The 12,010-nt window shown below is 55.6% G+C and overlaps 1 protein-coding gene across 3 annotated transcripts in view; it reads right to left on the reverse strand.

The window, feature by feature from the left end:
• COL16A1 (collagen type XVI alpha 1 chain) overlaps nucleotides 1–12,010 on the reverse strand; it is a 51,833-nt gene that overhangs the window by 22,611 nt on the left and 17,212 nt on the right. For 2 of the 3 annotated variants that reach the window (XM_061148435.1, XM_061148434.1), the window contains exons 28-45: nucleotides 11,428–11,463; nucleotides 11,261–11,305; nucleotides 10,835–10,966; nucleotides 10,001–10,036; nucleotides 9,685–9,792; nucleotides 9,245–9,367; nucleotides 9,085–9,138; nucleotides 8,845–8,886; nucleotides 8,216–8,251; nucleotides 8,072–8,125; nucleotides 7,821–7,889; nucleotides 5,716–5,769; nucleotides 5,598–5,624; nucleotides 4,798–4,857; nucleotides 4,573–4,620; nucleotides 4,389–4,442; nucleotides 969–1,022; nucleotides 726–758 (exon numbers count right to left, since the gene is read on the reverse strand). In XM_061148435.1, coding sequence (XP_061004418.1) covers nucleotides 726–758; nucleotides 969–1,022; nucleotides 4,389–4,442; nucleotides 4,573–4,620; nucleotides 4,798–4,857; nucleotides 5,598–5,624; nucleotides 5,716–5,769; nucleotides 7,821–7,889; nucleotides 8,072–8,125; nucleotides 8,216–8,251; nucleotides 8,845–8,886; nucleotides 9,085–9,138; nucleotides 9,245–9,367; nucleotides 9,685–9,792; nucleotides 10,001–10,036; nucleotides 10,835–10,966; nucleotides 11,261–11,305; nucleotides 11,428–11,463 — 1,065 coding nt within the window. The remainder of the gene's footprint in view (nucleotides 1–725; nucleotides 759–968; nucleotides 1,023–4,388; nucleotides 4,443–4,572; nucleotides 4,621–4,797; nucleotides 4,858–5,597; nucleotides 5,625–5,715; nucleotides 5,770–7,820; nucleotides 7,890–8,071; nucleotides 8,126–8,215; nucleotides 8,252–8,844; nucleotides 8,887–9,084; nucleotides 9,139–9,244; nucleotides 9,368–9,684; nucleotides 9,793–10,000; nucleotides 10,037–10,834; nucleotides 10,967–11,260; nucleotides 11,306–11,427; nucleotides 11,464–12,010) is intronic. The other variant, XM_061148436.1, reaches the window with a different exon arrangement.

Consider the following 12,010-nt stretch of genomic DNA (forward strand, 5'->3'; position numbering starts at 1 on the left):
TTTACCAGCCAGTGCCAGAAGGGGGTGACCAGGACGGGGCAGGGGGGCTCTGGAGGCCAGGGCCTGGGAGGGACCCCTCGGGATGCTGAGTGGGAGGAGGAAGACTCCTGGCCTGGTCTTTAGAGGTGATTGAGCAATGAAAGGCTGTGTCACCCGTGGTGTCCAGCGTGGGAGGTCAGACCAGACCATGGCCCCGGGGTGTCCCTAACCCAGGCCAGCTCTCCCACCAGGCCCTAGCTCCTGGTTCTTGCACTACTAGAATTGCCTCTCGAACCCCCCTCCTTCCTGGATTCTTTCTGGATCGATCAAGGGACAGCAAAGGTTTCTTCCAGGCCCTCACCCAGGCTTATCCGTAGCACATAACCCTTGCAGGTCCCCGTCTGACAGTTGGAAAAGTGCACTTTCCCCCTCCCCACTCTGCCCGGGTGTGACCTCACCGGCAGCAGCTGTGGGCCGGTCTCACAGGTGCAATTGGCAAGAGCACCCATGGCCACATGGGTGCCTTTGCAGGATTCCTTCAAACACTCGTTCAGCAAACACTGACTGGGGGTCTGTTGTGAGCCGGCACTGTGTTAGCCCCCCTTATGCAGATGTGTGGCATGCCTGGTCCCCACAAACAGCTCCATCTGCAGCTCTCTGTGAGCGGCGCCATGCAGCTGAGCGCTATGATGATCCCCTTAGGGGAAGCCCTGCCAGTTCCCACGCCCTTCCTCCGACACCCTTACCTTCAGGAGGTGCTGCTCAATGGGCAAGGATCCCTGCAAGAGACAGACACAAGGGCTCAGCAAGGGTATGGGGACTTGGGGCATCAGGTGAAGACTTGGGAAGCCATGTGGCATCCAGGCTTCTCCCAGCCTCAGAAGAGGGAGGGAAGAGGGAACCCCACTGAGGCTAAGGGTGCTGGCGTGGCAAACAGCCCCGAGAAGAGTAGGGGAGGCGCTGGGCGATGAGATCTGGCCGGTACCTACCAGTTCTGCAGTCAGCCCCGGCTGTCCTGGCAAACCGTTATGCCCAGGCACCCCCTGCAGCCAAGAAGAGACACGGGTGATTGGACACCTCTCTCTAGCCTGCAGGTCCCTCTGATTCATTCTCACCATCACCACTGCGCCTTCCCTTCATCCTGCAGAGCTGAGAGTCCGGGCTGGCACAAAGCTGATGTCTATTCTTAACTCGAAAGTCTCCAGACGGTTTGTAGGGATAGCTGAGGTAGGCCCAGAGGGGGAACCGCCCCCCCATAAAAACCAGTCCAAAAGAGTTCCCCTACACGTTAGGGGCAGAGGGTCTTCTGTGTAGTAAATAACTAAGGTTTCTTTCTGTGCTAAGTACTTTTCCTATATTTTATCATTTAGTCACCACAGTTGTTTCGGTGTGTTGGATGTTATCTCCAGCTTAAAAACAAGATGAAGAACTCGGAGAGGCAAGGAACTTGCTAAAGGTCACAGGACGAGCAAGGCACAGAGGTGAGATGCAGACTGAAGACCACTGACTTCAACCCCGCTCTTAACGACTATTTCAGCATCATTCCTCAAAAAGCATCTCCCAGAACGCTCATGCATACACAGGAAGGAGGCTGGCAGTCAGACCCGTCCAGGTGCAGATCCTAACTGACCACCCGCACAACTTTTGGCAGGTTACTTGGGAGGGGAAAAAAAAAATCTCTGCCTCTGTTTCCTTTTCTGTAAAACAGGGATAGTTTACAGGGAGGCTTAAAGGAGCTCACGGCTATAAAGAGCTTTGTACAGAGCCTGGCACCTGCAATGCTCACGTTAAATGTTTGCCACCCAGACTCTGTTCCCCTTACAGACACACAATGCATATTTGCATGTTAAATACTCCGTGGAGGCTGGGAGTGTGTTCGGTTTTAAATCCCCGGTGCCCTGGAGGAGGCCTGCATCAACTATGTGCCACGTGAATGCACCGCTGCTCCCCCACCCACAGGGTTTCCTTGGTCTACTCTGACAGCCGGCCTCCCTTCAAGTCTCAGTGTCCAGCGATAGAACCTGTCACCTTCCCTAGCAGCCCACCTGATCTCAGGCCAGGCTCCACCAGGCCTGGGTCAGACCTTGAGTCAGTCTCCCCCGGCCCCTCCTGCACGCCATGTGCCGTCACCCAGCCCTGCTCATTCCGAGCCCTCAGTGGGTTAAGAAGGTAAAGTGTTTAGAATAGCACCCGACATAGGGAAAACACCTTGACCATATTCTTTCTAATTAGGCCCCTAAAGCATCATTCACCTCTGCTCCCTTCTTCATTGCCTGTATGTTCGTTCAAGCCTGAGACTGTGAGTTTCTTGTCCTGGCCTCCCAGCACCACACCTCCCACTTGGTTCTACTGTAGACTGAAGAGCTACCTACGCACCGTCTACTAGCTATAGAACCGCACATTCCTTAACGTCTGTAGGAATGGATGTCATTCCTGGAGTCGGGATGCTGTGTATCTCCGAGTCTGTTCCTGTGCCTGAAGAGAGTCACTGCTGGGCTCTCCCTTCCTTGGAAGGACCCCCAGGCACTGGGACCTGCACCCGGCCTGGCACGGGGCAGGTGCCCACTGGCAGCAGCCTCGGCTTGGTCTCCAGCACTGGCGCCAGACAGGGACTCTGGTGCCTGGGACCAGACTTGGTGGCATCCACTCTTTCTGCCTTGTTCCCCGAGCATGTCTTGGCCGGGTTCACATGACATCAGCGTGCGCTCGTTAATGGGTCACTTTGAAATGACTCTCACGCTTCTCCTGGCAAACCGCAAGCCCCCTGCAGACTGATTGCTATTTCCTGGCCATGTGGCCGGAAGCCTGGACACTTGGTAATGGTGAGGCTGGCCTGTGGGGGACCCAAAGTTGGCTCTAATTCTGAGCTTTCAAAGAGACAGAGAACTGGAATCCTGACAGAGGCTCCCATCAGCAAAGGGGTTCCCCAGAGCCGATTCTCAGGCCAGGGTGGAGGCAGGTGTATAGTAAATTGTCAGGGCAGAGGGAACCTTCCATGCGATTCTCCTTTGCTTTTTCAGGTGAGACTCACTCTTTCATGAGCTGGGAGCCAGACAAGCAGAAGCCACTGTCTCTGCCACCTAGGGCCTCTGGGAAGTGTGGCCAGGCATGCAAGCCTGGGGGAACCACCCTGCAGGGCAGTGAAGGTCAGACAAACGTGCCCTGCTCGGGAAAGCCCCAGTTCAGCGCTGCCAATTCCTAGCCAATGACTCCAGACAAGATATTTCACCTCCCAGAGCCTCAGTGTGTCCAGCTGTGACTTGGGGATAACATTGCCCTCCTACTGGAGTTGATGTAAGGCCCAGATGAATGCGAGAGAACAGATGTAAAATCGTAACAGTAGTTGTCATAATGATGGCATGTTCACTATATGTCAGGCAAGGTTCTATACATTTAGCAGGTGTTAACTTGTTTAACAATACTCACAAAAGCCCCATGAGGTAGGTTTGGTAATTATTTCCCCTTAACAGATGAAGGAACCGAGACACAGAGAGGGTAAGCAACATACCCAGCGTCACAAAGCTAACACATAGCAGACCTGGGATTCAAAGTCAGGCTGCTTGGTTCTGGAACACACACTGTAATCATGATGCCACGTGGATCTCAACTTCTGCTTCTCTCTCCCACTCTGTGGCCTCCTTCCTGCTCCCCAGACATGGCAGGCACGTCCCCACCCCCGGGCCTTTGCACCTGCTACCTTGTCCGTCAGGAATATTCTCCTTTGCAGGCTCACACCTCATTTCCTTCAAGTCTTTTTATTTTTTCTTTTTCTCTTTTTTCCTTTAGGTCTTGATTCAAATGTTCCTTTCTTTTCAACACTTTTCGCAAATATCTGCTCTGGGCTCTTCCCATTTCCTATCTTCACTCCCTGTTTTAACTTTCTCATCAGGACGTATCACTTTCTAACATACTATATTTTATTTCTTTCTCTGGCTTATCATCTGCCTCTCCTACTACAATGCAAGCTCCCAGAGAGCAGAGATTTCTTTCTGTCCACTGCTGTATCTCTGGCACCTAAAACAGTGCCTGGACAGTGGAAGATGTGCAAAAATATTTGTTGCGTGAATGAATGTTCAATGCTGCTCCAAGATGGTGAGCTCTGTACCAGTGTCAAGGATTGTTAGCAGACCTAGATTCTGGGTTCCTGCCAGCTGACCAAGGCCCGAGCTGGGCACGGGTGTCAGTGGGATGCCTGGGCTACCCTCAACAGGACATGCCTCAGAAAGGAGCTAGGAGTACACACAGCCTCCCCTCAGGGACCAGTGGGCCCTGGGTACCACCCTGGGAAGCAGGAGACAAGGAGTGAGAAATGACATGTACGGGTGTTGGGGCCAGGGAGCGGCACACTTGGGGTCAAGCACAGAGCATGCGCCCTGCCGCCCTGCCCTCCCTTCGCTCTCCCTCTGTACCTGCAGCCCAGGCATTCCAGGAGGGCCTGGTGGTCCAGGAACACCCGGAGGACCCTGAGGGAGAGAAGAAATCATCAGACCCGGAAGACAGTTCTGCCCCATCGCTGGGGGCAGCAGTGTTAGGACGGGCAAGCCTCGGGGCGCTGGCGGATGAGAGGAGACACAGAGGAGATAAGCGACACACCTGCGGACCCGGCTGCCAGGAGCTGCCCATCCAAAGTCCCGGAGCGCCCTGCGTGGGGGTGGGGGTCGCAAGAGAAGGGGAGAGGTTACAGGCAACGCCCACACCAAGCGCAGGGCTGCGTGGGGAGGCAGCTGGCCAGGGCGCGGGGGCCCGTGCATCGTGGGCACGGGGCAGAAAGCCAGGCCTCTCCCCCAGGCTCGGGGGAAGGCTCTTGGCACCACTTACCGGCATGCCAGAGAAGATGGGGTCCCCTCGGGAGGGGCAGGAGCACTCCCCCGGCTCGCCCTGAAAAGAGAAGAGCCTTCGTCAGTGGCAAGGGGGGTGGGGGGGCAAGGATGGAGTACCCCCTGCAAACTGACAGCTGGGAGGCAGGGCAGGCTCTAGAGATGGAGAGGGCAGGATTTAAATCCAGGATTTGCCTCTTATGATTATGCCCTTGAGTAATCTGTTCAACCTCTCTGAACCTCAGTCTTCTCCTCTGTACAAGGGGGATAATAATGCCCAATGCAAAGACTGTCATGAGGATGGACTGGATGAATGTATACAGAGTTCCTGCCATGTGCCAAGCACTCAGCAAACAGCTCTTCCTGTTACTGCCTTTTCAGCTTCATCACCATCTGCGACTGCACATTCCGCTTGGCCAAGGCTAGCTTCCATGCCCTTCTCTCCTGGTCCCTCACATCTCTGTCCTCTCACTAGTTCTTCTGAACTCAGTTCCTTCCCCTGTCCTGTGACTCAGCACCCATCTGAAAAATGCAGCTGCCCGCCATAGGGAGACTTGGAGCTCTCTGGGTCTCCTAGGAACCTGGTTGAGCCCTGGGCTGGCAACCAGGTGAGGTGAGAAGTGTTTGGGGCCCCCTGCAACCTGGAACCAGGGAGCTGGTGGGTGGCAAGACCAGGATGACTCCTCAGCACTCATCCTCCAGTCCAGGGTCATGACCAAGTGCAGAGGATCCCCCGGGTGGCAGGGTTCTGGGGGCTGCTAATTTCCCCGAAGGTACTGGTCACAGGTCCATGGGACTTACCTTGTCTCCCTGTGATCCCTTCTCACCCTGCAGGGAAGAAACACAGGTGGGTGAGGAGACAGGGGTGCAGAGTCAGCGCCAGCGGTGGCTTCCTGCTGCCCTGAGACACAGCACTCACCGGCATCCCTCTGGCTCCCGGAAGTCCAGCCTGTCCTTGCTGCCCATGAGGGCCCTACAGGGAGAGAGCCCAGGGTCAGCGGATGGGGCTGGACATCAGCCAGCCAGCTGGCCTGCCTGGAGGGGAGGGTGACGGGACAAACGGAAGCAGCACCAGGCTCCCTGGAACCCACATCTCAGTGCCCATGTCCACAGGAGGAGACTGAGGCCCACGAGACAAGGAGAGGAGGAAGGAGGAAGACTGGCATTTCTCCAGCACTTTCTGGGGGCCAGACAGTGGGCCAAGTGCCTGTGAGAGAGCAGTGGATGGAACCCCCCAACTCCCAGCCCTGCAGGATGGTATTGTTCCACTTCACAGGGGAGAAAGTGAAAGTCGCTCAGTCATGTCTGACTCTTTGCGACCCCATGGACTGTATGGTCCATGGACTGTATTCTCCAGGCCAGAATACTGGAGTGGGTAGCCTTTCCCTTCTCCAGGGGATCTTCCCAACCCAGGGATCGAACCCAGGTCTCCCACATTGCAGATGAATTCTTTACCAGCTGAGCCGCCAGGGAAGCCCCCAGGGGAGGAAACTGAGGCTTAACAAGATTTTCTAATAGGCCCAACAGGACGACTGCACCCCGGTCTGTGCTCTGCCCCAAGGTCCCTGCTCTATCCTCTGTGTCTTCAGTGCTTGTGACACAGTCTCTCCATCATAAAAGGTCTCTCAGTCAACTTAAGATAGCGATTTCAGCTCTTATTAAAGGGAATTAAAGGCTCCGAGAGGCTGTCACGTGCTGAAGGTCACATAGCTAGGGACAGGGGAGCCTCGCATCGGATGGGATTCAGCTTGAGGGAAGCTGGTCTGGAGAGATCAGCCAGGGTACACGCTGACAGCCGCTCTCCTGCCGGACAGGCCACCTTCCCACATGGGACTCGGAGCTCCCTGAGGACCAGGGCCTCCTTCACCTTCACATCTGCCTTTAGCGGGGACGGGGAGGGGGTGCTCCTTGGCTCAGGCGGGGACCATGACGACCCAGACTGACAGTGGGGACTTGGGCAAGGCCGTAGCCCTCTCAGGAGGAATCCATCAGTGATTCCCAAACTGGGTCTGGACTTTCTCTAGGGATCGATAAAGATAGAAAAGATACAGTTCACTGAGCTATTTTCAACATTACCAAAAGCCTAAGAAAAATTATACATTTGCCCACGACCTGGCACGGCACCGGCTGGCTGCAAGGTAGCGTTTCTTTGATTCAGGCTAGAATTATATCGTCTTGAAAAATTCTAGTGGGTTCATGTGGAGCTGAAGCTAGCTATTATATAGGTCTTTGATGAATAAAAACGAGGAAATGTGCTTATTATTACCTAATCTGTGCAATTTGTTCAATAGATACATCTTTCAGAATATGGAAATCATTGGTGGGACAGTAATCAAAGGAGGTCCTTGAGGGTAAATGAGACTGAAAGTGTTGCTGGTCTAGATAGAGCTGTGCTGGCCAGCATGGTAGCCAATAGCCACATGTGGCTACTTAAATTTAAAATAATTAGAATTAAATTCAATGTAAAATTTCATTCTTCAGTCACACTAGCTATATTTTTGAGTGCTCAAGAGCCACAGGGGGCTGGTGGCTACATCCCAGGCAGGGCAGAGAGTCCTACTGGTCAGCACTGTTTCAGATCATCCCGAATGACTCCGAGTTTTGAAGTGGGGTGGGGGGACTGAACATATGGGCTTTGAGTCAGACAGAACTGGGTTTAAGTCCTGGCTCTGTCTCATCACTTTCAGGCCTTCATTTTCCTCATCTGTGAAATGGGAATAATCATAGCTGTTCCCTTACAGGGCTGTTGTGAGGATTAAGTTAAACTCTGTTTGTTTTAGCATGGGCCTCAGCATGGTCACTGCTCAAAAACTGGTGGTGGTCAATACTGTCATTCTTCAGGGACCCCCCCCCCCCCCAGCAAACAGTGTGGTCTTCCTACTCCCACGCTGGGCTGAGCTGAGCCCTCTCGCTTCCCGTTCCCCATGCTGCTGTGACAGGCAAGGTCAGCCCCGTGCCCTCTTCCTGGCAGATACCCTTAGTCCCAGCAAAATCCCCAGTGTGGAGTACAGAGGGGGCCCTTACCGGAGGCCCAGAGACACTGGCACCAGGAGGTCCCACAGGCCCAGTGGCTCCTTTCATTCCTGGAGATCCCTGTGGAAGAGAGGGTACCAAGGTTGCAGGGCCCGAGTTTGAAGCTAGTGACAATCCAGCAGGGGAGACCAGGCCTTGAGCAGCCGTCTGATGAGTATCCCTCAGTTCCCACGTCCCCTGTGCCCACGGCCAGGACATTCTGAAGCGTTACTAGTCTAGAGCCCAAGGAGGCAGAGGCTCACCTTGACACCCTTCTCTCCAGCAGGGCCAGGTGGTCCCCGAGGGCCCGGAAGCCCCTGCAGATGGAAGCACACTGAGTTATTCCTATCCTCGGGCAGCCCCTTCCCCTGCCAGGCTCCTCCAACACCCGAGGCAGACGTACATACCTGAATGCCAGGCAAACCCTGGGCTCCAGACTCCCCCTGCAAGTCAGAAAAAGGCAGCTTGGGTCACAGCTGCCCAAGCCAACCTGCCCCACTGACAGATCTGGTCTGGGGTGGGGTATCTGCCAGCCCAAACTCAGGAGGGCTCCACAAGGAGACCCGGAGGGTCAGAGAGGGGCAGGGGGTCCAAACCAAAGTCCCAGACAGAAGCGACAGCAGGCCAGGGCTGTGCCCTGGAGCCTCTGGGGGCAGGGAGGGGGCTGAGGTTTGGGGGGTTAGGTGGGAGTAAGCAGTCGGCTAAGTAAGTGTTCATTGGAAGGACTGATGCTGGAGCTGAAGCTTCAATACTTTGGCCATCTGATGTGAAGAACTGACTCATTTGAAAAGACCCTAATGCTGGGAAAGATTGGAGGCAGGAGGAGAAGGGGATGACAGAGGATGAGATGGTTGGATGGCATCACCGACTCAACGGGACATGAGTCTGAGTAGGCTCCAGGAGTTGGTGATGGACAGGGAAGCCTGGCCTGCTGCAGTCCATGGGGTCGCAAAGAGTCGGACACAACTGAGTGACTGAACTGAACTGAGAGTAAGTGTTGGGAGGCAAGCAGGCAAAGGGAAGGCTGGACGCTCACCTGGGGACCCTGGACTCCCACTCCTGGAGGGCCAGGCTCTCCCTAAATAGGCAGAAGGACAAGCTTGAGCTTGAGATTCCCTCTTCATCCTTCACCCCTGCCCCAGCCCCTCCTCCTCAGCCTCCTCCCCCTCCCCCTGCTCGGCAGCCCAATCTCCCTTCCCCCATCCAGGCCCACTTGCCCCCAGTATCTCCCCACCCCCACAGAGCTGCAGCCCAGGCCCCCCACACTCACACATACCTGTATGCCCTTCAGTCCTGGGGGTCCTTGAACTCCTGGTAGACCAGGCTGGCCCTAAAAGACACAGGTGAGCCAGGACTCCCACAGGCGCAAAGGGGCAGGAGGGAGAGAAAGAAGGCCCAGGGAGGGAAGGACAAGAAGGCAGGTGGCCAGAACTCACCGGTTTACCAGGCCGGCCCACGCCTTCCGGCCCAGGATCTCCTTTCGGGCCCGGCTTCCCAGGCAGCCCTGTTCTGTCTGTCAGCGCCCCCTGCAGGCCGGGGCAGGCGGTGCAGCCATCACCCTGGTCAGAGATGGGCACAGTCAGGAAGCCGTGAGCCAGGCCCAGCCGCCAAGAGGGGAGGCATTGGAAACGGGGGTCCTTGTGCCCTTCGGAGAGCTCCGCCCCTCCGCCGACCCCTCCTCAGCCAGGAATATCAATATTGGCCCCTGAGACTCCTGGGTCTCCTCCCCTGCCTTGGAGAAGAGCCAAGGCGCCTCCACCCGGTGAAGCCAGCATCTCATGAGGATCACGGCCTTGACCCCAAAGTCCTTCCCCTCATTAGCTCTCAGCCTGATCCCCTTGTGCTCGTGGGGCAACCTGCCCCCTGCCTGACTGACCTTTTCTCCTTTTGGCCCCATAGGGCCCCGAACCCCTGGCTCTCCCGACAGTCCTGGCCGCCCCGTGGTGCCTGGTGTTCCAGGGTCTCCAGGATTCCCAGCATCACCCTGTAAGGAGTAAGGTTCAAGGAGGGCAGGGATGACCCAGCTCGGGGCATAGTGGCCTCTTGGGACCTACAGGCACTCAGAGCCCTTCACTGGGGTTGGGGGCTGGGCCGGGAGTGGAGAGTGGGCACAGGACAATTCGGGAATAGGAGGTGGGGACGGCATCTGAGAGAAGGTGGTGCTCACCCGTGCCCACCGAGTTTTCTCTCACCTTTTGCCCCTTCAGTCCACGCTCTCCGGCCTTGCCCTGAGGAGAAAGCATTTCCAGCGTCCATTCCCTCATACTAGACACCCTTACGTGTCTGACAGTGTGTTAGATCCGAGGAAGACAACACACAAGACAAACCAAAACCTCTGCTGTCCTTCTGGTGAATTTGTGTAGCTTAAGAAAAGAGCCTTGAGTCAGACTTCCTGCCTGGGTGACCCTGGCAAGCTACTTAACCTTTCTGTGCCTCAGTTTCTTTACCTATCAAATGGAGATGATAAAAAAGACACAGCCTTCTACCCCACAGAGCCCTTGTGAGATGAGACAAGTTGACATATACGAAGCTGCGAATGGCCCATGATACGCACTATGGTAGCATTCACTGCTATGAGTAAAGCGATAACAATAATAATCGCTCCAGTGGTAATTATCATTCTTTTTTTCTGTAATTATCATTCTTGAATGCCTGTTGTATGCCACTGGGTGCTTCACACACATCGTTCCTAGACTTTACAGCAACACTATTCGTAGGAAACAGAGACAGAGAGAAGGGAAGTAACTGGCTCAAATCAAAGGACTTGTAAAAGGCAGAGGTGGGCTTTGAACCCAAGTCTGTCTGGTCCCAGGTTGGCGGTCTTTCTGCTCAACCAGCCATGCTGTGTCCCAGGACGAAGGGCAGAGGTACGTCAGGCCAGCTCCCTCTGGGGACAGAGGCACTGGCCCCTCCACATTCCCACCTACCCCCCACCCCGCCACTGCACCAGGAGCCTAGAGACCCAGGCAGCCCCCACCTCCCTCAAGCCCTTCCTGTATCCCACCTCCACATGCCCCAGAACTCACCTGTTTTCCTGGCAGACCGAAACCTGGAGGCCCGGGCTCCCCCTTCTCTCCGCGGGGCCCCGGCAAGGCCACCACGTGGCTGTCCTCATCCTGATGCTCGGTCAGGGCTCTGCACGGCTCACAAGGCTCCCCCTGCCGAGCAAGGACACGGGGTTGGGGGACTCCAGCCCAGGCTTGGGATCTGGGGCTGGGAATGTGGCCGGGCCTGACCTAGCACCTGGACTGGGCAGGGGGTTCTCTCAGGAGAACTGTGGAAAACCAGGTTAAAAAAGGAGGTGGGGCCAAGCCTCAGGAGTTCTGAACATCATGGTAAGGGATCTGATGTTACCCTCAGGCAGTGGGCAGCCTGGGCGGGTTTGAAGTAGAGCAGGAGGAGTGTGTTTGGGATGCTGGCCCTGGCTGCATGGGGAAGGTCTTCAGACTCACCTTCTCCCCTTTGATGCCTGTGGGTCCTGCAGGCCCTGGCAGCCCCTGTGTGATAAGAAGCCATGTGTGATGCCCAGCATCTGCCTGGGCCATGCTGGGGCCTGTCATCTGTCCACCTCCCACCTCGTCCTGCTCCCTCGAGCTGTTGTCATCCAAAGCTCACTTACCGGACTTCCGGCTGGCCCTACCTCCCCGAAATTACCCTGAGAGCAAAGCAGAAAACACAGGGTCAAAGTGGGGAGGCACACACGTGTTAAGTCATTCCAAAACCCCAAGCCACAAGAGCAGTCCCTGGGGACCCCTAACCACCCCCACTCCCATTTCCTGGCTAGGAAACTGAGACCCAGAGAGCGAAGGGATTTCCTCCAAGGTTCCCAGGGGAGACTGTGGCCAGCCTGTTTCTGTCCTCAGGCACAGGCCGCAGAATCCCAGACCCACCCTCAGCCCTGGCCCAGCACACAAAGATCAGGAATTCGTTTATCCAACAGTCACTCGCTGGACGCCTAGACGCATTGTGCACTGGGCAAGGTGCCGGTCAGTAGCAGTGAACGGCACAGACAAACATGTCTGTGGAGCTTACATCCTTGTGGGGGACACCAAGAACTTTTAAATAATTGTAACTGGATGGCCAGGAGAGCTATGAAGGAAGTAAACAGGGTGGTGAGACAAAGTAGGCAGGGGAGGCCGTTTTAGACAAGATGGTCAGAGAACTGTTTATTATTATATTCTGACAATTATTGTCAGAAAGAG

Source organism: Dama dama, chromosome 8 (assembly GCF_033118175.1).
Source record: "Dama dama isolate Ldn47 chromosome 8, ASM3311817v1, whole genome shotgun sequence".
Lineage (NCBI taxonomy): Eukaryota > Metazoa > Chordata > Mammalia > Artiodactyla > Cervidae > Dama > Dama dama.